At 40.1% G+C, this 25,568-nt stretch overlaps 2 protein-coding genes across 50 annotated transcripts in view; one reads left to right on the forward strand and one right to left on the reverse strand.

Moving 5' to 3' along the window:
• HNRNPC (heterogeneous nuclear ribonucleoprotein C) overlaps positions 1-13,667 on the reverse strand; it is a 50,743-nt gene extending 37,076 nt beyond the window's left edge. For 12 of the 49 annotated variants that reach the window (XM_080646533.1, XM_080646527.1, XM_080646518.1 and 9 more), the window contains exons 1-2: positions 13,488-13,664; positions 7,931-7,956 (exon numbers count right to left, since the gene is read on the reverse strand). The gene's annotated coding sequence lies outside the window, so the exon portion shown is untranslated. Of the gene's footprint in view, positions 1-7,235; positions 7,408-7,930; positions 7,957-8,291; positions 8,457-12,825; positions 12,874-13,487 lie in introns of those variants that run through there. The other 37 variants (XM_080646534.1, XM_080646528.1, XM_080646517.1 and 34 more) reach the window with 18 other exon arrangements.
• LOC308243647 (cytochrome c oxidase subunit 7A2, mitochondrial-like) lies at positions 1,015-2,680 on the forward strand (the record flags this gene model as incomplete). The annotated part of the gene is made up of 1 exon (XM_080659337.1): positions 1,015-2,680. Exon 1 carries the CDS (start codon positions 2,429-2,431, stop codon positions 2,678-2,680), a length of 252 nt encoding a protein of 83 aa, XP_080515463.1. The 5' UTR covers positions 1,015-2,428.
• Positions 13,668-25,568: the final 11,901 nt, after the last annotated feature.

Here is a 25,568-nt window from a genome sequence, read left to right on the forward strand (position 1 = left end):
CTCTCTGTAAAAAATCAATGAAATATATTTAAAAAATAAGTAATTTATTAAAAAAAAAGGGGGGGGGATAAAAACACTGATGAAACATCGGATCAGCTGCCTCCTGCACGCCTCCTACCCCTAATGGGAAGCAAGCCCGAAACCTGGGCACGTACTCTTGACTGGAATTGAACCTGGGACCCTTCATTCTACAGGCCCACACCCTATCCACTGAGCCAGCTAGGGATGAACTGGTGACTGCTTCATGCATGGGTCAAGGCTCAACTACTGAGCCACACAGGCTAGGTAAGTTCTTTCAAATTTTTATCACAGGCAACATAGCAGCCTCTGCCCTCAAATGTTAACCTGACTCATTTAATCACAGCCAAACCTATTTTAAGGTTGTTGTTTAACTACCAAAACTGCTGCTAACCCCATATGACACAGGCTGTAGTTATACTATTTATACCCAGACGCAGTACTAGAAGAGTTGAAATATATCTACAGTTGTTTTTTAATTAGAAGCAAAATGTATTGCTCATTATAATAATCAGTCTTTAAGCATATAGAGCAAAAGTTTCCTTCCACTTCCTAAGTCCCTCTCCCTTGTATAAAGGTAATCAATGTTGTCTTATATGTATCTTACCAGATATTTCTCTATGCCTTTACATAGTAGAAAATAAAGTTCTATAATAGGTGAGTTATTGAAAGAGCTGGAGTATTGGCAGTGGGGGTGGGGGGCTTTAAGGGCTATTAGAGAAAATATCACTGAGTGGCAGCTTTTGAGTAAGAACCTAAATTGGAGAACCTAACCTTATGAATGTCTGGGGGAAGGAAATCCCCAAAAAAGGCTTTGAGGTAAGAACATCTAATGTGTTTAAGACACGGTAAAGAGGCCAGTGTGGTTGGAGCAGAATTTACTTTTAGCAGTAAAGGAAGAGGTGTCTTGTAAATCGCAATGAAAAATTTGGCTTTAAGGCCGAAATAGGGAACTATTAGGGTTTAAGCAATACACTTTTTCTATTTTTTCAAGTACAGTTGGCATTCAGTATTAGTTTCAGTTGTACAGCACAGTGGTTATTTACATAACTTCAAGCATTACATTTTAACAGGATTAATCTACCACACACTGGTAGGGAGGAGATAAAGGAACAAATCTATTGTGAAATGGCAAGAGACCATGGTGGCTTGAAACTGGAACAAGCGATGGCAGTTCTGGATGGTAAATTCTTGTTTTATTTTAAAGGAAAAGCTGACAAGATTTTCCACAGGGCCAAAGATGAGGCATCAGAGAAAAGTCAAGGTTAACAAAGTCTGCCCTAAATGACATGAAAACTGGAATTTAGTTAACGAAAACACTGCAGAAGAAATTGTTCTGAAGGAAGAAGAGCACAAGTCCCAGTTTTGGACTTTTAAATTAATATACTTAACATTGAAGAGTTTAACTAGATAAGTAACTATAAGATGGGTGTGTCATTCAAAAGAAAAGTCCAGCCCTAGTCAGACAGAACTCAGTTGGAGTGGGAGGCCACAATGACCCCACACATCAGGTGGCACGCACAAGCTGAAATGCACTACGCAGTACAGGCTGACATGTTACTGGGCGAGTAGGCAAGCCAGGGAATGCATTGTGCATCCATGCTTCGGCTTCCCCACCATAGTGATCTAGGGGAGGAACCCAATCACCAAGAGGACCCCCAGATTGAGCACCTCCCTTCCCATTTCAAAGTTTACAGCCTCAGAGCCAGGATATAGGCTTCCTTGAGCAGCATACCCCAGAATCAAGGAACTACTTCCCAACTGCCTCCCTCACCAGATCTTTCCTGGACAGGCAACCACACTCACTGTCATGCCATTGAGTAACAGTGTATCAGAAGTGTGCAAATATGGTTAAAAGTGCAGATGAGGACTGTTCATGATCAGAGTGGTTTGGTAACTTAATTAGGGTCACAATGCTAGTGCTACAATACAGATGCGAATACAGCTCTCATTCCAAAGTCCAAACCTTTTCCACTCTGCAATTCTCCCAGGGTTTGGGAAGTTGACTTTAACCAATTTTATTCATACAAATCTAGGAGTCAAACTCAATGTTGTCTTCAGTAACACTTCTAAAAAAAAACTTAACCACCCCATAAATACATAGTTGCCTCCATGGAGTCATCCTGGGGTCATTCTCTAGAGGTTAAGCCATCATCTTACTGAATCCTACCCTGTTATGGGGGTACAATCTGAACCCCTCAGAGATTCACTAGGTGCCTATCACTCTCTTTGCACAAAAAAGATGACCGCTGATTTAGCAATATCCCTCTTGGGTTGCTTCTAAGATCCATAAATAAGTTTAACTGAGAAAAAAAAAACATTTAAAATGTGTTTATGTCTCTAAAAGAATGCTGTCACATCTGAAGATTCTAGTTATACTACAAAGCCTCATCTACCGAACTGAGCCAACATGCTGCGTAATCTGCTGGCTCTTCATCAGATTTCCCAGAAGACTGTAAGTACTGCTTCACAGAGGCAGTTTGAAAATAAAGTTCGAGAGAAACAAAAGCTATTTCAGGAGGACAATGGAATTCCAGTTCATCTAAAAGGTGGGGTAGCTGATGCCCTCCTATATAGGGCTACCATGATTCTTACAGTTGGTGGAACAATTTATGCCATGTATCAGCTGGCTATGGCTTCATTTCCCAAGAAGCAGGGTTGAAGTCAGTTATCCTCCCAGCAATCAACTGGTTCAATTTCATTCAGCTCTCTATGGACCAGTAAGCTGACAGTAACTGAGTTCTTTGGGATCAATATTTATTGACTCATACTAACTGCCACCAATAAAGCAGTCTTTACCATGAAAAAAAAAGCCTCAACTACCTAAATAACCCTTATCATGTCTTCATGCCATTTAAAATGTTATGAAAATATACAAAAATATTTTAAATCCCTTTAAAAATATTTTTTAAGTCCAAAGCAGTTTTTGTGTTTTTTTACTGTATACTTCACATATCAATTAGTCAGTCTAGTATGATTAAGAGTTGAAATCGCCCTGGACAGTGTGGCTCAGTTGGTTGGAGCATCCTCTCCTACACAGAAGGTGGTGGGTTTGGTTCCGTCAGGGCAAATACCCAGGCTTCGGGTTCTCTCTCCCTTCTCCCTTCATTCCCCTAAAATCAAATATATACATATACATACATATATATATTTATATATACACACACACACACATATACATACATATATATACACACACATATATGTAATTAAAAAAATAGAAATCTGCAGGGTTAACTACCTGGATTGAATCCATGCTTCACTATTTATTAGGCAATTATTTAAATTATGTGCTTCAATATTCACATCTCTAAAATATGAATATTGTGCCCTAGCCGGTTTGGCTCAGTGGATAGAGCGTCAGTATGTGGACTGAAGGGTCCCAGGTTCGAATCTGGCCAAGGGCACATGCCCAGGTTGCGGGCTCAATCCCCAGTAGGGAGTGTGCAAGAGGCAGCCAATCAATGATTCTCTTTGATCATTGATGTTTCTAACTCTAGCCCGCTCTTTTCCTCTCTGAAATCAATAAAAATATATTTAAAAAATAAAATATGAATATTTACATAAGGCTATGATGAAGAGTAAATAACACAAGAAAAGTTAACAGTGGTGAACACATGGTAAAATGTCCAGATTATTACATCCAAAAGAAAGGCATTCAGGTTCTATTTCATTTTTCCTTTCAAAAAGGAAACCAATTATATCCCAACAAGGGTTGTTAGAGAAATAACCAGTGACATCTTTCAGCCTGCCTAACCTATTCTCTTCAAAGTATATTTGCTCATTAATATACACAAAGAAAACTAATTTGAAAAACCAGGGCAAGTAGTCTCAGGCATAGGATCACTACTTTCTTCAAGTGATTAACTATATGTCTTCTAACTTGCACTTAGGCCCCATTACTAACATTCCCCACAAAACAGCCAAAAATCAGATCTATTCTCTTTAGAATTTCAACAGATAATCCAGATCTTAAACATGACCCAAAAAGGACCTGTATACTATGGTTAGTACTTGTCTACTTTCCAAATTTCATCTATCCTTTGCTTTCTTTTTTTTGTAATATATTTTTATTGATTCCAGAGAGGAAGGGAGAGGGAGATAGAAACATCAATGATGAGAAAATCATTGATCGGCTGCCTCCTGCATGCCCTCTACTGGGAATCGAGCCCACAACCCAGGCACGTGCCCTTGACCAGAATGGAACCCGGGCCTTTCAGTCTGCAGGCTGAGACTCCACTGAGTCAAACCAGCTAAGGCTTATCCTATGCATTCTTAGTGACTATTCTCCAGTAGTATTTGTTTTAAGGCCTAGCTTCCAATCATTCCCAATTATCTTTTTTCAGATACGATATAATCCATGTACGGCTCTCAATTTCACTAGCATCAGGCTCATACTTCCACATTGTAAATTTGGTCCCCTTATTATCTCACCCTGTTTTTTCATTTCATGGATCTAGATTGCAAAATTGCTATATGTTCACTTTATTTCTCTCAATCTATATAGTAATAAAAGCGTAATATGCTATATAGTAATAAAAGCGTAATATGCTAATTAGACCCGAGGACTGCATCGGGTCTCTAGTAGTCTATAATACCCCAAACAGTTGTTTTGTTCATCTCTATATGCCTAAGGGTGATTTTCAGAATAATCACTCAAATGTTTAATGAATAAAATCCCTACTTGAATGTTCCACAGCATCTCAAAGATCAATGTTTAAATGGCTTTCTCCTACCCTCAACCCCTAATCCTTTTGTTTAATGTTTAACTATCCTCATCCCAGAAGCTAGAATCCTAGGGGTGACCCCAAATCCCTCACTCTTCATATCACAACTACCACTAGATGCTCCTAAATTTACCTGTCCTCTCTAATTCCAATACCATTGCTTTTGACTAGGTCAGGCCATTCTTATTCCTTGTAGTTTAATATCTTCCTTATCCTCTAAGCCAGTGGTCGGCAAACTGCAGCTTGCGAGCCACATGCGGCTCTTTGGCCCCTTGAGTTTTTAGCAAAGGCCAACTTAGGAGTACCCTAATTAAGTTAATAACAATGTACCTACCTATATAGTTTAAGTTTAAAAAATTTGGCTCTCAAAAGAATTTTCAATCGTTGTACTGTTGATATTTGGCTCTGTTGACTAATGAGTTTGCCGACCACTTCTCTAAGCCATTTCTACACTATCAGAATGACATTTCTAAGATAAATCTAATGTCACTGCCCAGTTTAGAATATTTCAGTAGCTCATCACTAGATTCTGGATAAAATACAAACTCCTTGGCACAGCATTAAAATGTTTATCTGGCCTCCTCTAAAATTCATTTCAACTCCCTTTCTCTTAGAAGCATTTCCTGACCACTTAATTAGGGACCCATTTTTGCATGCTTCTTTAGGTTCTGTACTTACCTCTAATCACATGACATATTCTCATTCATCTGTCTCCCTCCCTAGGCTGAGTCCCTGAAGTATACCTTGTTTTCTCAAAACCAGAACATGATCCATAAAATGGATTTATAAAATTAGTAAGGAATAAATTTAACTGAACCTATAGTGAACAGCAGCCATACAATGACAATGATAGAGAACACCATAGTAGAAATAGATTTCATAGAATAGAGAGCATTAATAAAACTTGATCTTAGAAGAAAATCTTCCATTCCTTTTCCAGATAACCTTATGACATTATTTAATTTTTTCCCATTCTGTTTTCCTTTAAGGCTACCTTCAGTGTTCACGTTAACTAGACTTTACCATTTCAGTACAAGTAAAGGAAGGAGTCTAGCATGTGATTTATTCTAGTAACACAGCAATGAATATGCCTTTAAAAAGCATCCTTTTTGCCCCAGCTCAGAACTATTAAAATTAGTTATCAAAATATTGCACTGTCGGTAAAATATTACAGGTTGCAAAATTTTTTAAATTCTTTGGCTATTTATATCCTCATTAATCTCTGCATTATTCCTGTGATTCATTCCTTATCACCCTTGGGAATACACTTTATTTCCCAACATCTAACTGGGCCCCAAGTCATCATTGAAAAAGAGGTCAACCCTAGATTTTCTCTAATTTGGATACAAAGATTAAACAGATTTATTTCCCAGTTTAAAGGTTAAAAAGCCTTCTTATCCCTTTGTTTTTAAAAAACCTTCCAGTGAGATAGCATTTTAATATTACAGCAAGCTTGTGGTTTGATTCATGTTGTCACAAACCCAAGGAAGACTACTCCAAATGACAGAAAATTTTCACTAATTTGCAATAATAAGAAAACTAACTGCTTTGTTGCTAATCATTAAAACAAGCCATTTTAGCCTTGGCTGGGTAGCTCAGTTGGTTGGAGCATCGCCCAATCTACCAAGGATATGGGAGCTACCATCCCCAGTCAGGGCACATATAAGAAGCAACCAATGGCCCTGACCGGTTTGGCTCAGTGGATAGAGCGTCAGCTTGCGGACTCAAGGGTCCTGGGTTTGATTCCAGTCAAGGGCATGTACCTTGGTTGCGGGCACATACCCAGTAGGGAGTGTGCAGGAGGCAGCTGATCGATGTTTCTCTCTCATCGATGTTTCTAACTCTCTATCCCTCTCCCTTCCTCTCTGTAAAAAAAATCAATAAAATAGATTTTAAAAAAAAAAAAAGCAACCAATGAATGCATAAATAAGTGGAACAACAAATCCATCAAATGGATATTTCTCTCTCTCTCCTCTCTAAAAATAAAAAAATATTTAATAAAAAATGCCGTCCTAGCTGGTTTGGCTCCGTGGATAAAGTGTTGGCCTGTGGACTGAAGTATGCCTAGAGTTCAATTCTGGTCAAGGGCACATGCCCGGGATGCAGGCTCAATCCCCAGGTAAGGGGCATGCAGGAGGCAGCCAATCAATGATTCTCTCATCAATGTTTCTATCTCTCTCCTCCTCCCTTCCTCCCTAAAACCAATAAAAATATATTTTTTAAAAAGCCATTTCATTCTAAAGTATATTTAAACTTCAGCTGCTTTTTTCAATTATCAAAAATTCCCAGTCAGCCTAAGTTAACAAGATACTTCTAATTCCATTAGTTTACAAAAAATTTAAGTGGCCTCCCTTGGAAACATCTTTTGAAACAAAGGAAAGGATTAACCTAACATTTCCAGAAGCTATCACCTATACCTCCATCAACTAAACTTAGACTGGTGTATTTCCTAGTCTTCACAATGAAACCAGTGGACCTTACACCTCTTACCATCACCCAGGAAGGGTGTGCATCTGTTCCGAAGGCCCCCCTGGCTCCAGGTCATCCTGGCTGCCGTTGCTCCAGGCTGGGCATCCATGTTGCTGCAGCTTGTGGTTTGTGAGGGGTAGTGTACAGGAAAAGCAGGATGGGATTTCAAGGGGAACAGGAGGAAGATGGCTTTCTGGGAAAATGCCATCACCATCATAGGTGTTAAATAGTACCACACACATTTTATTGCAGCACAGTTTAAAAATTTAACAAATGAAAGATTAAAAATAAAAAAAATAAAAATAAAAAAATTAAAAATACAGACGTCCAGAGATGCTCTAAAACAGTTAAGTTAAAGATCAGGAAAAATAAGGTCACAGACTTAACAGCCAGTTCTTTCGAGCGTGGGGGAAGGGATGAGGGCAAGGGTGGGGTTGGGAGAGAAAAGGTTTATGTGATCAATCCACTTAAAAATGCTAATGCCTTCACTTTCTCTCCCAAGATGGAAAACTCCAAAGTCAATTAGGAGGCAGGAGAAATCTTATGAACATTCAGAAAAACTCCATTTTAATCCGGTTAAAAATCATCAGTCATTATCATCATTATCATCACCATCATTAAGTATAATAATAATAAATAATAGTAACTAGTAACAACAATAAAAAGGAAATCAGCGGAAAGTCAGGAAAAATGTAAAAAAAAATGGAATAACTTACTGTAGCTGAAGATCAAAAAAATCTCACTGTAAAAAAACAAAAATAAAAATAGCCCAGATTAGAAAAACGGGAGGTGCAAAAATGTCAAGTCAGTCAAGTTCATTTCTTTTCTCTTTCCAAAAGCAGTTTCCACAAAAACCGCAAGGGTAAAGTTCTCAGTAGCAGACAAGCAAAGCCCTTTCCACATCATCAATCAATCTTAAAAATACACGAGGAAATAGAGAGGTCAGTTTATGAGAGGCTAAAAGGCTCCTCCTCCTCTAACCCAACTGCTGCAGAAAAAATAGAAATAGAAATTTTAAAAATTACATCTTAAATCCAAGTCCCGTTTTTGGAAACAATTTTTTAAAAAAAAAAACACCTGTAAATTTGCTGTAGTGCACACCAAGTTGCATCATTATTTTTAAAATGCTCTTTATAAAATCAGTTTTGGAATGGGAATGTGTGTGTTCTGGAAGGGTGGGGAAGGGAGGTTAAAAATCAAAGCTGAGCTCCAGTGAGTAGGGATGGGGTTCGCCTTGCTGCCCTGTGAAAGGAGAAGGGACAGATTGAGTCAGAGTTCCTCAGAAATGTTGTGCCCTAAACCCCCAAGACAGAAACATCTGTCCATTGCTTCTAACACATTTTGGTAAAGCATAACATTCCACTGGGATGGGGAGAGCCTCTACGGAATCACTTCTACCAGTGATTCTCTTCACAATTCTTCAACATTAGTAGATAACTAGAATTATCAAAATAAGCTCATGTATTCCCTTAAGGGTCTCAAAAAAGGTGTAAGTTCAAACTTTCATCTTGATAACCAGTTTGGGCAAGGAATATATATATAGAAAAACCAAGCCAACAGAGGTAAAGAAGTGAGCAAACCTCAAGGATGAAGGAAGATTAATGAAGGTAAGTAAATTCATGGGTTTTTAAATTTTAAGTCCATGTAGTTTTTTCTGTAATATAGACTGAAGGAGAATGGTCTACCATGAAGATACATTAAGAGAGGAACATCGATTCTCAAAACCAATTAAGTGAACAAATCACAAGACCTGGTAAGTTCTACAGTAAGAAAAGATGCTTTAAACAAGGAACATTATTTATTCACTGACAGATTGAAAAACCAAAGATGAAGGAAAAGATTATGGCTACTGAATATTTAATGTCATAAAAACAGGAAAAATTATGGTCCTTAAGTTTGTTTCAGTGGTCTATATATAATTAGTGGTCACTAATTTATAAGCAAGTATACATAGCTAATTCAAAGAATCTTATGTATAACATAATAAAAAAAATAACATGACAGCAAAAAAATCTGCAATTAGACTGTAGGTCTTTGAGTAAATAAGAATGGACTAGTTGCATTCACATTTCAATACTCAGCCAGGTTTTATTCTCATCTCTAAATGTCAGTAAACTGAAAAAAAAATTTTTTTAAATATATTTTATTGATTTTTTACAGAGAGGGAGAGGGATAGAGAGCTAGAAACATCAATGAGAGAGAAACATCGATCAGCTGCCTCTTGCACGCCTCCTATTGGGGATGTGCCCGCAACCAAGGTACATGCCCTTGACCAGAATTGAACCTGGGACCTTTCAATTGGCAGGCCGACACTCTATCCACTGAGCCAAACCAGTTAGGGCTAACCTGAAAAATTTTAAATTGACTTTGAAAGTGTTCCATTAAGTCAACTATATATGAATGACTACAGCAACGGGATAGGTACTGTAAATCTAAAATTTAAACTAAATTTTTTCAAAGCAGACCAGTTTAGGCATGACATGTAAGTTAACTGGTATACTTGTTTTGATGTGTTAACTTGTACAAACGCACTAACTACAGAAAAAGCTGTAGAAAAATGTACATCCTTTCAAATGTTATCTCCTTGGATTCAGTGTTTGGAAAGTATAGTCAATTTTTTTTTTCTTGGAGTCATAGCCCGAATCTGGTACTTAAAATTTTCAGGATATGTTAAATAACTTTGTGGCTCATCTATAAACAAATCCTTTGCACATGTGTCAAAAGACATAGCCTTGACCAGCCAGTGTGGCTCAATGGTTAAGTATTGACCTATGAACCAGGTCACCGTTCAATTCCAGGTTGGGGTACATGCCTGGATTGCAGACTCAATCCCCAGTTGGGGGTCCTGTAGAAGGCAGCTGATCATCACTGACATTTCTCATCACTGATGTTTCTCTTTTCTCTCTCCCCCTTTCCCTTACTCTGAAATCAATAAAAATATTTTTTTAAAAGACAAAAACTTAAAAAGCTGTTAATATAAAACATCTTTCAAAGAAGATGTCTCCCAAGATGTTATAAATTGAGTAGCTATCACTCATAAAAAAACACAAAAACAGCATTTTAGCTCCTAATTCCAACACTTTGTAATTAATAGTATAGCCAAATTATACTGTACTTTGACAATCTTGAGTGGTTTGGATCCCTTCTAAAGGGGTAATTCTTGAAGGGAGGTCTGACAACTAGTATCACATGGCACTTATTAGGAATGCAAATGATGGGGCCCACTCCAAATTGACTTAATTATAAACTCTGGGGCTAGAGAGCCTAGCAATGTTTTAACTAGCCCTCTTGCTGATTCTGATGTCAGCTCAAGTTTAGGGACTGTGAAGAGTTTAATGAGGAACCTCTATTCCCCTAGTTAAGATAAATTCTTTATAAACAAAGTGCCTCATCCTTCCAGTGTACTGACAACAGGTTTAAGCAGCAAGGCTTTGAATGTGCTCCTGATATTATATAAAACATATCCAAGAAAATTATAACTTATAGTAAATACACGAAGGAATTTAAAAAACAGCCCAATAGTAATCCTTATTCCCTTTATAGCCCCCACATTTCCAGTATCTTAGATAACACAAGCAGTTATGCTACATCTAGTCTTTCTGGTTCTCACCAGTCATTTCTCTAGTAAATCTATGTACAAAACCATAATCTTCCCTAATCCCAATGAGAATGAATGAGTATACATATTAAGTATGAGCAAATACAAAGTTGTCCCAAAAGACGACAACTAAAAAAATTACTTGCCTGGCAGGCATGGCTCAGTGGTTGAGCATTGACCTATGAACCAGGAGGTCGTGGTTCCCAGTCAGGGCACAGGCCCAGGTTGTGGGCTCCATCCCCAGTATGGGTATGCAGGAGGCAGCCAATCAATGATTCTCTCTATCATTGATATTTCTATCCCTCCCCCTTCCTCTATGAAATCAATAAAAACTTAGAAGAAAATTACTTAGAAGACTGAAATACTTTCATTAAAGGCAGTTAACATTAATGATATACAAAAACTGTTTCTAATCGTAAAACTACTTCTATATCTTTTCAAAACTTCTAGAAACAAATGATAGATTTCAATTTTATTTCTATAACTCATTTATTACATATTTAACTAATATATAAATGGTTTAACTCATTTGCCTGACACAGGTAATAGCAGCATTGGGGTGGAGGGTGTAAAATCCAGTTCTCATAACTCCTAGGCTAAAGATTTCTTCAACTGTTACACTCTCCAGTTAATATCTCACAATTTCACCAGTTAAAATAATCTTTAAGATTTGAATAACTAGCTATTTTGGAGCTTATTCCTTGCTTGTTTCTAACAGGAACGCCATTCAAAACAAGGTTGGTCACCTGCTATGTGAAACTCTCTAGAGACCTAATTACAACTATAAGCTATGTTTAAAGTCTCTACCCAAGGAATAGCAACCACCATCAAGCATTTCTGTGTCATCAGCATAGGAAACAAAAAGGTCAGATCTCTAATTTAGTCACCCTTCTTAAACCCTTCCTCTCTAGCAAATATATAAATGTATTAACACCTACGTATTTGAAAACATATCTAGAATCGTTCAGATATTAATTCTATGGCCAAATCATTCCAGATGAACATTAACTCAAAGAATTGTTACCTTGGTACATTTTGATCTAACACATCTAGTACCCTTCAATTAGTTTCAATTCATCAATAACTGTTCTTAAGTATTAATTCCTGACATTTATTTGCCAACAAAATATTTTTATTAGGTAAATGATTTCCTAATTTAAGCAATTACCGCCCTTAACTCATTTCTAACAATTCTGCAGTAATAAACTTTAGTTTTAAGCCCATGTATTAAATAATTAGGCTTAAAAAAAAAATGCTTTTGATTCCTATTACATTATCTACAATGGTGAGGAATCAACAAATGCATGGGTATCTAGAATAAGAGTACTTTTACTTCCTTATCAAGTAGGTTTCTTAAGGAATAAATTTACCTTGCAGTACTGGTTTACGCGATTAACACATTATGAAAATTAAAATCAACTAAATCTTACACAATAAATAGCAATTTGTTTTTTTTTAATCTTTAGTATTGAAAGTATTACAGATGTTCCTTTTCCCCTACAAGACCCGTCCGTTCTAGCCCGCCTCACCCCCTAAATAGCGATTTCTTGGATAAGGCAATGTGATACTACTTAGCAACCTCTTTTTTATAAACTTAGAAGAAATTTTTAATAAAGTTCAGGATCTGGCAAATAGTAGGAACATTGATACTTGCTTAAAAAGTAAGTAGTTATGAATCTTGCCAGTTTAGATGGTCTGGAAAACTAATGCCAGAATAGCCTGAAAATTACTTTATCATCCTGGAACATTGTATTAGTAACAAATGCAATCCTCCTAAATATTTCTCCCAAGTGCAGTTTGGGAAGTTCCAGTTACTGCTAGTGGTTGCTGTAATTAGGTTCTTGTAAAGATTCAAATTCAGTACTCAGTGCCTGTTATTCCTATAGCTAGATAAAATCACTTGACTAACGTAGTGGTTAAATTCCTTACTAGTTCCGCTCCTGATTCAATATAACCTTGGCAACCAACATTCTTATGCCTCTATTTCTTTCCAAGAAAGATAGTAATACCTACCTCAAGGAAAATTCCACTAACTTATATATATTTCAAGTGATTTATAACCTGCAGATAAAAAGTCAGCTTTAATTAGTAGTTAATATGATTACAATCTTTAAAAAAAAAAGTGAAAATAAATACTTCGCGGTCCATCATTTTCTGAGGAGTAAAATAAAAGTAATCTATAAAATACTAAATCTATTGTTATAATATTTATTATTCTTATGCCCTGCGGTACGCTCCAGAATTGAGAGACACGCGGTAAAATGTCTACTTGGTAATCCTTCCCCAAACCCCGCCCAATTTTTAAATTTAACAAGAGGCACCAGCACTATACTAACTTCAACTATTTTAACGAGCATCTCGATCTTCCCTTTTATGATCCCTCTTGGAGACCTCGTGGTCGTAAAAAATGAAAGGAAAGCAGCCGTTAACACAGAAAGAGAACGAAAAAAGGACACTTCCCCTGCTGATCGTGGCCTAGAGGACACTAGGTTAAATCTACACAAGGGCTGAGGCCTACAAAACTCTCTCCCGCACAGGACCTAATCCCCCACTGCAAAAGAGAATAAATGGGGGCCTAGTTATCGAGAAAAGGGTTCCCTCGTCATCTCTCCCACATCCCCTCGCGCTCACCGAGGAACCCAGCGCCTCCCCCTGCTTCTATCTCCTCTACTTACCTGGAGGGAAAAGGGAGAAGAGATTCGATTCTGAATCTCCTACTCCCGGATTCTACGTGGAGAAGCCGACTAATGCTCGAGGTCAGCAACACGGCTGCAACCGCTCAGCCTTCGTCTCTTCACAAAATGGCCCCCGAGTCTCCTCTGCCGCCGAGGCGAAGGCCTAGCCCCCGCCCCACTACTGAGAATCTTCCTATTGGCTGCGATTTTTCTCGCTCCCGCTTCTAATTAGACAATTCTACCGCTCTTCACAATCCTGTCCAATCACAATAAGCAGTGGGTTAGACTAAGCAAAAGAATTTCCACATGCGTGAGAGGAACCAGTTTGTAACTGGTTATTTTTTCTGTCATTCATCTCCTGAGAAATGCTTATTGGTCACTGTACCTGAGGAAGAGCTGGGTGGAAACTCGCCTTTGTATCGCGTACTGCTTCACATCCGGGTATCCGGGAGGTCTGATTGGCGGCCGCCCTATCCTATCTCTGCTCCTTACAGCGCCTACTAGAAGGACCGCCCATATCTTGGAATTCCCGCTGCGCTAGGGCGGGGCGGGAGTGAGGGATTTCCGCCGGTAGCGGGCTCGGGAAGCATCTGCCCTAGCCTCGGGCCTAGGAATAAGGAGAAGCGCCAAGTGAATATTCCAGGGTTCTGTGTGGATAAAGAAATGAGTTATTTGGGAGCCAGGAGGGAGCAATGAAGACTCAGCCTTGCGGTTTTTCCAACCTCAGATTCCTTCTCAGTTCCAGACTGGAATGTCAGTTTCACTTAGCCTGTCAAGCCCATCTTCAGACAACCCTTATCTCACCCAGTCCAACTTATTACTCTCCATTACAAAAGTAAAGGAAGTCTAAAATGCAAGCCTGAAATACCCATTGTCTGACCCCCTCATCTCACTAATACCCTACACATGCCAACCAAATTGGCCTACCCCATTTGTTTCCCCCTCACCCATCCTAATCTGGGCCCTAGATTACTAGATTACCCTCATCCTGAAATGGCCTGTCTCCAACCTATTACACTTGATCTTAGCCAAAAGGTGGAGAAGCAATCCCCTCTGTTTATATTATATCAGTTGTGCAGGCAGTGGACCAGCTCTACTAAGAACGAGGGAGATTTCTCTGGGCTGTTAGGGAAAGCAAGGTGCAGAACACTATCTAGATAATGCGATTGTGTGTGTATACATTTTAAGAGATATATGTACATGTGAATGCAATTTGATGCATTCTTTTGTTTTTTGTATATTTTTTCCTGATGCATTATTTTGAATTAGTTCTGAATTCCAGAGAGATTCATAAAGTGCCTATATGTTACCTGTCAAATAACAAAACTAAAACAATTTAGTAATGAGTTTGATGTCCTTTATTCAAGGGAAAACAATCCACAGAGGAGGAATACAGGACCTCACAGGACCTCACAGGCAGTGAAGCACTCTTGAAGGATTTCAGGCAAGAGCAACTTTTGTATAGCATTAGAAATGGCAAAGCAGAAACAGGGCATGGTTGTCTGGGGTTGATTATCTGACTTTATAAAGATGAATGAAAAAAGAAGAGCCCAGAGTTGTGTGGCCTTTGTAATTGGATGACTGGATTTCTGTGAAGCAGAGCTTTTACAGGAACAGAAAACTTCAGTTTGCTGAGGTGACACTCTGGCAGGAGCAACTCCATCTTTTTTAATGTTTTTATTGATTTTAGAGAGAGGAAGCGAAAGGAAGAGAGCGAGAGATGTGAGAGAGAAACATCAGTCGGCTGCCTCCCACATGCACCCTCACCGGGATTGAAACAACAACCTGGGTATGTGCCCTGAAAGGGAATCAAACAGGAGACTTTTCCGTGCATCTAACAACGCTCAACCAACTGAGCCAAACCAGCCAGGCTAGGAACAACTCCATCTTGAACTTAGAAATTTATTTCAACATACATTTGGGGGAGTGAAGCTTTTATCTCATTGACCCCAAGAATGAATGAGAAGGAATAATTTATCTCTTTAAAAGGACTCCTTATGGAGTAATACAGATATTAAAATAAGCAAATATAAGCACTTATATCAACATAGATAAATCTTGAAATGAACATTGTGTGAAAAAAGCAAATTACAAAGAGCCAATCTGTCTAGAAATCTCTGACATCTTCAAATAAACAACTAAAGGAAGAACCCTATAATATTCTCAAAATGAAAAAAAAAAGTTCACTTACCCCAGTGGTTGGCAAACTCATTAGTCAACAGAGCCAAATATCAACAGTACAATGATTGAAATTTCTTTTGAGAGCCAAATTTTTTAAATTTAAACTTCTTCTAACGCCACTTCTTCAAAATAGACTCGCCCAGGCCATGGTATTTTGTAGAAGAGCCACACTCAAGGGGCCAAAGAGCCGCATGTGGCGCTCGAGCCGCAGTTTGCCGACCACGGACTTACCCAATCAGCATTAATTGATCAAATACAGTAAGCAAGGCATGGGATATATTATGAAGATTTATATATAGTCCTTGTCCTCAAGCAACTCAATTTAAGAAAAAAGATGGACATCTTTTAAAAATGACTGTAAGGTAGTTTTTTGTTGTTGTTGTTGTTGTTGTTTTAATATATATTTTATTGATTTTTTTACAGAGAGGGATAGAGAGTTAGAAACATCGATGAGAGAGAAACATCAATCAGCTGCCTCCTGCACACCCCCTACTGGGGATGTGCCCGCAACCAAGGTAGATGCTCTTGACTGGAATCAAACCTGGGACCCTTCAGTCCACAGGCCGACGCTCCATCCACTGAGCCAAACCAGTTAGGGCTATAAGGTAGTTTTTAATAGTGTTTAATAAATATAATAGCCTGAGGATACAATTAATTGAACTGAGACAAGATAACAAATCTTCAATGAAAGTATATTTTAGGCTTAGAGAATAGCTTATATACAAAACAAGATAGATAAAACGCCACGGTAAATTCAAAATTTTTAATTAATTTAGTAAGGCTGGAATGTATTGTGCATGTAAAGAATTGTAGAAAAATGTCTGTCAGTTCTTAAAGAGCCACATTTACACTGCTCTAGAATTTGGACTTTATTCCATGCAATGGGCACTCATTAAAAAGTTGTAAGAAGAGAGAAACCAAGATGGCGGCATAGGTGAACACCTAAACTGCTGCCTCGCACAACAATTTCAAAACTACAACTAAAAGACAAAACGAACACCATCCAGAACCACAGGAAAGCTGGCTGAGTGGAAATTCTACAACTAGAAGGAAAGAGAAAAGCACATTGAGACTCAGAGGAGCTGCAAAAGGCTGAGGTACGGAGACGCGCACGTGAGTGGAGAGGACTGGCAGCTGAGTGCGTGGCTGGCTTTCTCAAGCGGGAGGGAGACGGAAGCTCCCGACTGCACTGAACTCCAGTTCCAGGCAAGACTCTGGGAACCCAGACTCATTTGGGGAGAAACTGGACTGTCTGGCAGTGGGCAAAACTCGAGGGTGGCTTTCTCTCAGAGGTGCTTGCAGTGATTACCACGGGACACTGAGACCCAGGGGCCTCATAGGGCAGGGCTGATGGGAAGCCAAGGCTGTCTGCTCAGCCCTGACACTCTGCCCCATCAAAGCTGAGCACAGAGGCTTTTGCAATTTTGCAAGTCTTGTCTCATAAGGGTGTCTCCAGCACAGAAGTTCTCCTGGCGTAGACACAGCTGATCCTCACAGCCAATTGGCCTGGAGGTCAATTCCTCCCAGTGATACCAACAACAATCAAGACTTAACTACAACAAGACTGTGCACACAGTCCACAAAGGGGTGCACCAAGAGCATCCACCTCAGGTAATTGGGGAAACTGAGCCACTGTACCCTAGAGGACACCTAGCACACAAAGCTACTCTACCAACTCAGGGAAGCAACCAGAATGCGGAGACAAAGAAACAGATCACAAACGAAAGAAATGGAGGAAAACAAATGACTGGATATAGAGCTCAAAACCACGGTTATAAGGTTTTTCAAGAATTTCCTAAAAAAGGCCGATAAATTTAGGGAGACCCTCGAGGATATGAAAAAGGACCAACTAGAAATTAAATGTACACTGACTGAAATAAAAAATATTATACAGAGACCTAACAGCAGACTAGAGGACCACAAGAATCAAGTCAAAGATTTGAAATACAGCCCTAACCGGTTTGGCTCAGTGGATAGAGCGTCGGCCTGCGGACTCAAGGGTCCCAGGTTCGATTCCGGCCAAGGGCATGTACCTTCGTTGCAGGCACATACCCAGTGGGGAGTGTGCAGAAGGCAGCTGATCGATGTTTCTCTCTCATCGATGTTTCTGACTCTCTATCCTTCTCCCTTCCTCTCTGTAAAAAAATCAATAAAATATATTTAAAAAAAAAAAAAAGATTTGAAATACAAAGAAGCAAAAAACACTCAACCGGAAAAGAAAAAAGAAAAAAGAATCCAAAAATTTGAAGATAGTGTAAGGAGCCTCTGAGACAACCTCAAGCGTACCAACATCCGAATTATGGGGGTGCCAGAAGAAGAGAGAGAGCAAGATACTGAAAACCTATTGGGAGAAATAATGACCGAAAACTTCCCCCACCTGGTGAAAGAAATAGACTTACAAGTCCAGGAAGCCCACAGAACCCCAAACAAAAGGAATCCAAAGAGGACCACACCAAGACACATCATAATTAAAATGCCAAGAGCAAAAGACAAAGAGAGAATATTAAAAGCAGCAAGAGAAAAACAGTTAATTACCTACAAGGGAGCACCCATACGATTGTCAGCTGATTTCTCAACAGAAACTATGCAGGCCAGACGGGAGTGGCAAGAAATATTCAAAGAGATGAACAGCAAGAACCTACAACCAAGATTACTCTACCCAGCAAAGCTATCATTCAGAATTGAAGGTCAGATAAAGAGCTTCAGATAAGAAAAAGCTAAAGGAGTTCAGCAACACCAAACCAGTATTATATGAAATGCTGAAAGGTATTCTTTAAGAAGAGGAAGAAGAAGAAAAAGGTAAAGATAAAAATTATGAACAACAGCCAAAGCCGGTTTGGCTCAGTGGATAGAGCATTGGCCTGTGGACTGAAAGGTCCCAGGTTCGATTCCGGTCAAGGGCATGTGCCTTGGTTGCGGGCACATCCCCAGTGGGGGATGTGCAGGGGGCAGCTGATCTATGTCTCTCTCTCATCGATGTTTCTAACTCTCTGTCCCTCTCCCCTCCTCTCTGTGGAATATCTGTGGAATATATTAAAAATAAATAAATAAATAAATAAATAAAAAATAAAAATTATGAACAACAAATACATATCTATCAACAAGTGAATCTAAAAATCAAGTGAATAAAAAATCTGATGAACAGAATAAACTGGTGAATATAATAGAATCAGGGGCATAGAAAGAGAGTGGACTGACAATTCTCAGGAGGAAAGGGGTATGGGGGGTGCAGGAAGAGACTGGACAAAAATTGTACACCTATGGATGAGGACAGTGTGGGGGAGGTAAGGGCAGAGGGTGGGGTGGGAACGGGGTGGAGGGGAGCTATGGGGGGAAAAAAGAGGAAGAATTGTAATAATCTGAACAATAAAGATTTATTAAATTTAAAAAAAAGTTGTAAGAAAAGGTAAAAAATAAAAAAAGGACTCCTTATGGTTAACTGGGCCCAAATTTATAATCAGGGTCTAGCAGCTAGCTGTTGTTTATAGGGGACCTTTCATGCACACTGCATTGCAGGGAAAAGCCACAAACTGGGCTGCCAAGCCTCCGGCACTGTGTTCCTGCCATCTGAGCTGAGCCTTATAAAATAGCTCCTGGGCCCTAGCCAGTTTGGCTCAGTGGATAGAGCGTTGGTCTGTGGACCGAAGGGTCCCAGGTTCATTCCAGTCAAGGGCACATGCCTGGGTTGCAGGCTCGGTTCAACATGCTGGAGGCAGCCAATCAATGATTCCCTCTCATCATTGATGTTTCTATCTCTCTCTTCCTCTCCCCTCCTCTCTGAAATCAATAAAAATATATTTTTAAATAAATAAAAATAAAATAGCTCCTAGTATTACATTTGGACCCATGAGACTCAGACCTTCCCATTCCAATTAGAGCTATGCAGTTATACCCTCATTTTCATCTTTACAGACTAATCTGAGCAGCTCAATAATTGTCACTCAGAATGGGCAATTCTGATCAATCACAACAGTGCTATTGGGACCAATCAGTTCGGATTTGGAGTCCTCATTTGCATAGAAATGTGCCAATCGGACTACAGGCAGGAACTTCTCTCTATATAAGCCAGCTTCCCCTGAGTCCAGTAGAGCACACTTTCAGCGGCATTTCCCCTGCGTGGACTGTAACAAGTACTGTAACACCTCAGCTGCTTCACTTGAATAAAGTCTCTCTTCACTGCACCCCACATTTGGGTGTCCTGTTGGCATTGAATTGATGACAGTGAACTTGACTGACAACCTTTTTCAGTTGTATGCATTTCTCTATTGTTTCAATTTTTTGCCACATGCATGTATGTATTGCTTTAGGCTACTTTATTTATTTCTTTTTAAATACATGTGTTTATTGATTTTACAGAGAGAGAGGGATAGAGAGATAGAAACATAAATGAGAAGGAAATATCCATCAGCTATCTTCTATATGCCCCATACTGGGGATCAAGCCCATAACCAAGACATGTACCCCAATTGGGAATTGAACCAAGGGCCTTTTTGTTCATGGGTTGATGCTCAACCACTGAGCCACACCGGCCAGGTGCTTTAGTCTACTTTAAAAGGAAAAATGAAAAGCATGTAAGAAAGAATATAATAAAATATTAATAATGGTTCTCTCCTGGTAGGGAAATTACCAGTTCATGTGCTTTTGTGTGTGTGTGCTTTTCTTTAATTTTTCAAATTGTCAACTTTGAACAAGTAATCAAGGGAAAACATACTTAAAATGCTTAAAGCTCAGCTCAGTTGCCATATTACAGTTCATTTAAAAGTACCTTATAGCACTGTGGTTAACTTTACACTTAGCACTTCTCCCCTCCTGGATGATAAGTTTTTTGATGGCAGAATTTAATTCCTATTCCTCTCAGTTTTCTCCCTGCTTATTACCTATTTCAGTGTCACGATGTCTTAAACAAAGTGTAATTTGTATTAAATTAATCATTAACTTTTATTTGTAGGGGAAATTACTATTGTCTCAGAACAGACTGGTAGACTGTCTTTTCCTTATTATATATATTTCATATAGCACGTACTCAGAAGGACCCAGAGGATGTGAGGTTGACATATAATTCATGCAATTCTTTTTTTTTTATTAAGGTATTATATGTATTCATGCAATTCTTGACTTAAGTAAACAACAATAAACACCAAAATGTTTTATTATTTATTGTTCTTATAGAATAAAAAGGTCCATAAAATGTTAATGAAAACTACTTTTCATTTTACCAGAAATCAGTTTTACTGCATGATCTTTATCATTCCCTACTCATTTATGTTTTCAAGAGAACTATTATTAATATTTTAGTATATTCTTTCTTGCATGTTTTTGAGTTCACCCCATGTCAGTTGGGATGGAAATGGAGGATACAAGAAGAATTAACAACCAGTCCCTCTGTCAAGTAACTTAGAAATTACTAAGGATAAGAAAACCAATGCAAAAATAGCATAATATATGTCAGAATTCTAAGTAGCATGTTGATGACAAACATTCATGGCTATATGGTTTTAAGGTTCTGTAAATCTAGGTGAATGAGATGGAAAGTAGGAAGTTATCTTGGTCCTGACCAATTTGGCTCAGTGGATAGAGCATCGGCCTGAGGACTGAAAGGTCCCAGGTTCGGTTCAGGTCAAGGTCATGTACCTTGGTTGTGGGCACATCCCCAGTAGGAGGTGTGCAGGAGGCCGCTGATCGATGTTCCTCTCTCATCGATGTTTCTAACTCTCTATCCCTCTCCCTTCCTCTCTGTAAAAAATCAATAAAATATATTTTTTTAAAAAAAGAAAGTTATCTTGATCTCTCTGCCTACTCTAAACACCCTTATAATTCTAAAGGTGAATGCTTTTACTGGCTGACTGTGTATAACTAGAAACAAAGCCATGAACCAGACTCCAGTAATGGAGAGGGAGTGGGACAGGCAAGGAAACAAAAGAAGCAATAACTCCTTACCTTAGGCAAAAGCGAAAACAATGCAAAACTAACGTTTGTGGATTGTTGGGTCTTGCGTAGAGTCCTGCATACTTCTCCAGCACCGCTCACCTGGGGAAGCTACTATGGATGCCAGCTACTGTTTTTTCTCCCTTCCCAAACAGATACAGCTTGGTCTATATCTGTGCTGCCACATAGGAGACTAAACTTTTTGTGTGTTTTTTCTAAATATGTTTTTATTGATTTTAGAGAGAGAGGAAGGGGGAGGGAGGGGAGAGAGAGAGAGACAAAGAGAGAGAGAGAGGAGAGAGATTGCCTCTGGCACTCACCCCAACCAGGGACAGAACCCAAAACCTGGGCATCAAACCAGCAACCCTCCCGTGCATGGGACTATACCCAGTCAACTAAGCCACACAGGCTAGGGTCTGAACTTTTGTTTTTGATTAAAGAAGTAATTATCTTTGAAGATATTACCGGCATAATGTATTCCCTGTAACCTTCCTCCTTCTAATTCTCAGCCACCTGTCAAAAAGAAGGGAAAGAAAGGAAAAGTAGTAACAGCTGTGAATGCCACATATACTTTTAACCTAAGTTATTAGCTGAATATTGTCCTCTATCTATCATCCTACATGCCCTCAGCCTAGCTAGTCATCTACCTTTTTCCATTCAGTAAGTCAAATAGAACTTTACTAGTACAATCATCATTGCCTCTCCCCCTCTGCCTCCTCCAGCACCTCAGGATGTCATAAGCATCTTCCACTGGAGTGCTTGGAGGTGATCTCTTATAAATCCAGACAAAGCACTTAATTAAAATTTCATACAGTTCTCTAATTTACTCAACACTACTTTATACTTCTTTACACTAATTTGGAGACCTTTCTGAGTGTTTGCAATGTATCTTCTATAGGCAACCATATTCTACCTGGAAAATAACATCATCAAGATATTACAGAAGCAAAAAAACATTAAGCACAGTGGAAATATCACTTTTGATGAGATTGTCAGCATTGCCCAACAGATTCGGCACTGATCTTTAGCTAGAGAACTCTCTGGAACCGTTAAAGAGACCCTGGGGACTGCCCAGTCTGAGGGCTGCAATGTTGATGGCCACCACCCTCATGACATCATAGATGGTATCAACAGTGGTGCAGTGGAATGTCGGCTAGTTAAGAACTACACAGGAAAATATTTCAACTAAAGATTATTTGACAACCAAAAAAAGATATTACATAATGGTTTGAAGACCCTTACTCATTTACTGCAGCCTATTTCTCCCACATTGAGTTTATTCCCCAAACTGATCCTGCAAACTGTTATCCTGCTAATCATCTGAAAGTTTTCTTTTTTTGTTAATCCTCACCGGAGGACATTCTTCCATTGATATTTCAGAGAGAGTGGAAGGGAGAGGGAGAGACAGAGGGAGAGAAACATCAATTCGTTGTCTCCCATACGCAACCCAACCAAAGCCGGGGATGAAGCCTGCAACCGAGGAACGTGCCCTTCGCAGGAATCAAACCTGAGACCCTTCAGTCCAGGGACCGACACTATCCACTGAGCCAAACCACCTAGGGTGAAAGTATTCATTTTATTGTGTGATTCTCACACTAAATCAGAAAATAGCTCCCTGTTTCAATCTTCTTTTTTCATTGGTTCACTCACAGTTCTTCCCTGACTGGCTCCTGTTACCTATCAATGTTATCCCCTGCACAAGACCCTGTGCTTAGGCAGCCCTGCAGTGCTCACTCCAACAAGCCAGCCAGGTTGATGTTCTCTTTGTCCAACCATTCTTCTTTTTTTATTCTTTTATTTATTGACTAGGGGCCCAGTGCACAAATTTGTGCACCTTGAAAGGAAATGTGGGCCACTGGGCTGTGGTGGGCACAGGGGCGGGTCTTGGCCCATCCTCCACGCCCCCGCCTGGCCCCTCCCACCGCGGCCCCCAGTCTCCTGTCTGCTGGCAGCCCTGCTCCCACTGCTGCCTGCTCCCACGCACTGATGGCGCCAGCCCCAAAGGCCCTGCATCACCCCGGCACCGTCAGTGGGTGTGAGTGGGGCTGGCACTCTCAGTGGGTGTGAGTGGTGGCTGCTGCCCTAATCGCCCCTCAGGAGCAGAGGGAGGTGGAGAAGCCCTCAAGGGCGATCGGGGCTGGCACTGGGCACCAGCAGTGGGTGCAAGCGGGGCTGGCGCCAGCAGTGGGTGCAAGCACTTGGCGGGACCGCGGCGCACAGGAGCAAAGGATTTTCAGTAACCACAAGAGGCTCGCCTGGATGACAGCGACCAGCACCCTGGCTTGGTCTGGCACCCCTGCTCACCTGCTCCACCATCCCACCGTGGCCAATGCCTGCCGTGTTCCACACTCTACCTCCTGCTGCCGACACTGGCCATGTTCTGCACATGCCCCCTGGTGGTCAGTGCACATCATAGCGATCAGTTGTTCGGTTGTTCTGCTTTTCAGTCTATTTCCATGTTAGGGTTTTATAGAGAGAGGTTTTTTTAGAGAGAGGGAGGAAGAGAGAGAGAAACGTGGATTTGTTGTTCCACTCATTTATGCATTAATTGGTTACTTCTTGTTTGTGCTCTGACCAGGAATCGAGCCCACACCTTGGCATATGGGCTCCAACAATTCTTTAAAACCCAAGATTGGTTGCCTCCCACACGTGCCCTGACTGGGGCCAGGTATTGAACTTGCAACTGAGATACATACCCTTCACCAGAAATCGAACCCATGACCTTTCAGTGCTTGGGCTGATGCTCTAGACCAGCCGTGGGCAAACTACGGCCCGCGGGCTGCATCCGGCCCGTTCGGCTGTTCTATCCGGCCCACGGAGCCGAAAGAGCGGAGGGTTCTCTTGCTCTCATCTCCGCTCCTTTACTTTGAATTTATATTAGTTCACACAAACACTCCATCCATGCTTTTGTTCCGGCCCTCCGATCCAGTTTAAGAACCCATTGTGGCCCTCGAGTCAAAAAGTTTGCCCACCCCTGCTCTAGACACTGAGCCACACCAGCCAGGGCTCTTCTTAATGACCAAAACTCTTAACTTAAAAATGAAAATATAAACAAACAAAAAAATTTTTATCCACAAAGCTTGAAAAAAATTAGAATGATTTTTAAAAAATCAGAATCGCCCAGCTGGCATGGCTCAGTGATTGAGCGTTGATCTATTAGCCAGGAGGTTGCTGGTTCGACTCCCAGTCAGGGCACATGCCTGGGTTGTGGGCTTGATCCCCAGTGTGGGGCGTGCAGGAGGCAGCTGATCAGTGATTCTCTCTCATCATTGATGTTTCTGTCTCTCTCTCCCTTTCCCTTCCTCTCTGAAATTAATAACAATATATATATATATTCTTTAAAAATCAGAATAATGACATCCATTTAGTGGTTTTGAGGTTAAGTTGTATTCGATTTTTTTTTTAAATCCTCACCCAAGGACATGCTTTTCATTGATTCTAGAGAGAGAAAAGAAGAGGGGGAGAGAGAGAGACACCTCTTGGTTCATGGGTCAACACTCAATGACTGAGCCACACAGGCTGGGCTAAACTTTCTCTTATAGTTTGAGTCTTACCTCTGAATTCTTTCCTAACCAGAACTCAAGTACCAAGGTTGCCGAACCAACGTCCGGTCTATCCCTACTAGTCTAACACCTGGTGCCATTCTCCCCACCAACATTCTCATACATATGTATGTAATGAATTTAGTTATTGTTTCTTGCTAATCTTTCTCCTATCTATTTAATTATTAGACCAGCAAAAAGTACCTTGAAGGTAGAGGAAATTTTTTTCCTCCCACACAGTGTGTTGAGACTTATATAATACTAGTGGCTTGGTGCACGAAATTCGTGCACAGGGGGGTGTCCCTCAGCCCGGCCTGCACCCTCTCCAATCTGGGACCCTTCTCGCAATCTGGGACCGCTGGCTCCTAACTGCTCACCTGCCTCCCTGCCTGATCGCCCCTAACCACTCTGCCTGCTTGCCTGCTCACCCCCA

The sequence above is a fragment of the Plecotus auritus genome (genome assembly GCF_963455305.1).
Source record: "Plecotus auritus genome assembly, chromosome: 1".
NCBI classification, from domain to species: Eukaryota; Metazoa; Chordata; class Mammalia; order Chiroptera; family Vespertilionidae; genus Plecotus; species Plecotus auritus.